The sequence below is a fragment of the Nuphar pumila genome, chromosome 2 (assembly GCF_984573655.1).
Source record: "Nuphar pumila chromosome 2, dmNupPumi1.hap1.1, whole genome shotgun sequence".
In the NCBI taxonomy this organism is placed as follows: domain Eukaryota; kingdom Viridiplantae; phylum Streptophyta; class Magnoliopsida; order Nymphaeales; family Nymphaeaceae; genus Nuphar; species Nuphar pumila.
Window position 1 is genome coordinate 71,056,178 of NC_143250.1, and position 1,648 is coordinate 71,057,825.

The 1,648-nt window shown below is 40.2% G+C and overlaps 1 protein-coding gene across 1 annotated transcript; it reads right to left on the minus strand.

Annotated features, from left to right (window-relative positions):
- Positions 1–316: 316 nt before the first annotated feature.
- LOC149845732 (YTH domain-containing protein ECT4-like) lies at positions 317–1,282 on the minus strand. Its single transcript, XM_089989171.1, has 3 exons — positions 902–1,282; positions 548–813; positions 317–389 (listed from the first exon to the last, which is right to left on the minus strand). Exons 1-3 carry the CDS (start codon positions 1,280–1,282, stop codon positions 317–319), a joined length of 720 nt encoding a protein of 239 aa, XP_089845297.1.
- Positions 1,283–1,648: the final 366 nt, after the last annotated feature.

Consider the following 1,648-nt stretch of genomic DNA (forward strand, 5'->3'; position numbering starts at 1 on the left):
TGTGTGTGTGTGTTGTGTGCACGTGTGAAATAATCATTACCCCTGTACACATCCATTTAGAAATTCCTGTGGCGTACCCCATACCCACACCCATACCTACATGGCATGGCTTGTGGCAGAATTTTTTTTGTTTCACAACCAAGGAGCAGTTACACTGCTTAATAAATTAATCTTTTTTCCACATCACTACTGTACTGAAAAAAAAAATCATAAGGTTCACTCCCCATGGCTATAAGTAACCACAACCATTTGGTGAATTTGATATAAACAGGGTTTAATCTTAAGTTGCAAGAATCTCCAGACTTTTGGAAACCCACTACTTCCTGCCAGCAAAACCTACCTCCCACTGTTTGCCAGACAGGAATTTCACTAGCATCTCAAGATGAAACCTGAAAGCAAATGTACCTTTGGCAAGGATATCACAACAACAAGAAAAACACAGCCATAACAGGCTGTTATCATAAGTCATGAAGAAGTGCTGCAGTATTTCACATCAAACTCAAGATTCATTGCATCTCAACTAAAAGCTTTAAAGGAAAAGAAGGACCACTCTACAAAGAGTAAATTTCTGCAAGAATCAAACCAATCACATTCACCTACCTCCTGTGTGTCTCTGCTATTAGTCACTGGCTTGTTTTCATTATTCTCTAATATTATGTGACGGAAATTAGAGTTGGGAACATCCTTTATTAGATGCCACTTCACTGGAAGGCTACCATTCCATTTATCTTGCTGCCAAAAATCCATATCCTTCTGGAAATCAACAGGGCCAATCATTTCTGCAACACCACAGAACTGCCCACTTGCATTAACCTGCACAAAAGGGGGGAAAATTTGAATGATATGGAACCAGAACAAGATCAAAATAGATATCTCATAATGGAGTGGTTAGACAACTCACAGAAAAGAAGAGAAAGACAGGACATGCCCTACGCTTCCCTCCAGACCTTCTCTGTGCATCTTCATAAGCGGCATCTAGCCGCTTGTTTCCATTGGGAGTGCTTGACCATATGTTATACTTAATGCTTTTGTGCACATCATCCTCACTATAAGACTTTATCACAAAGAATTTGGCATCAAGATAACTAACAGGGAAGCCATCTCTATTGTACTGATCAGCATAAATCAAAATGTTCTCCTGCATGTCACTACCAACTGCCTGAGTTGAATATACTTTTAAAGAAAGGGGAGATGTCCACTGATTTTTAATCCTGTTCGTTCTAGGACCCTTGTTTTGTTCACTGAATGCATCTAGACTTCCATCCACATTGATCCTGACCATACCAAAATGCAATGGTATGTTACACTTATTAGTCACAGACCTTACATGACCACTGGATGGAACATTTCCATGAACAGCTGCAGCTGTAGTAATGTTGACAGAGCTCTGAACTGGTGGCATTCTCCTCATCAGATCATAATCTTTCACTTTAATAGATGCAGGAACACTTGAGATCTAGTAAGTGAAATTGGCAGAAAAAAATTTGTCAGCATACACCCACACACCTAATCACATACACCCAACCACCCACCCATACACATGTGCATGCACACATGTTCACACACACACGTGGAAAATCAAATTGGACATACCTGGCTGACCTGAGAAGTGCTTAGGCCAGAAATACTGGTGAAAGAAAACGTTTCT

Excerpts from the sequence above, each read along its gene's own strand:
- LOC149845732 (XM_089989171.1), bottom strand. The coding sequence starts at position 1,282 with ATGGTCAGGATCAATGTGGATGGAAGTCTAGATGCATTCAGTGAACAA. Across the intron at positions 814-901 it reads CTGTCTTTCTCTTCTTTTCT|GTTAATGCAAGTGGGCAGTT; the intron begins GTGAGTTGTCTA and ends CCTTTTGTGCAG. Across the intron at positions 390-547 it reads AATTTACTCTTTGTAGAGTG|GTTTCATCTTGAGATGCTAG; the intron begins GTCCTTCTTTTC and ends ATTTGCTTTCAG.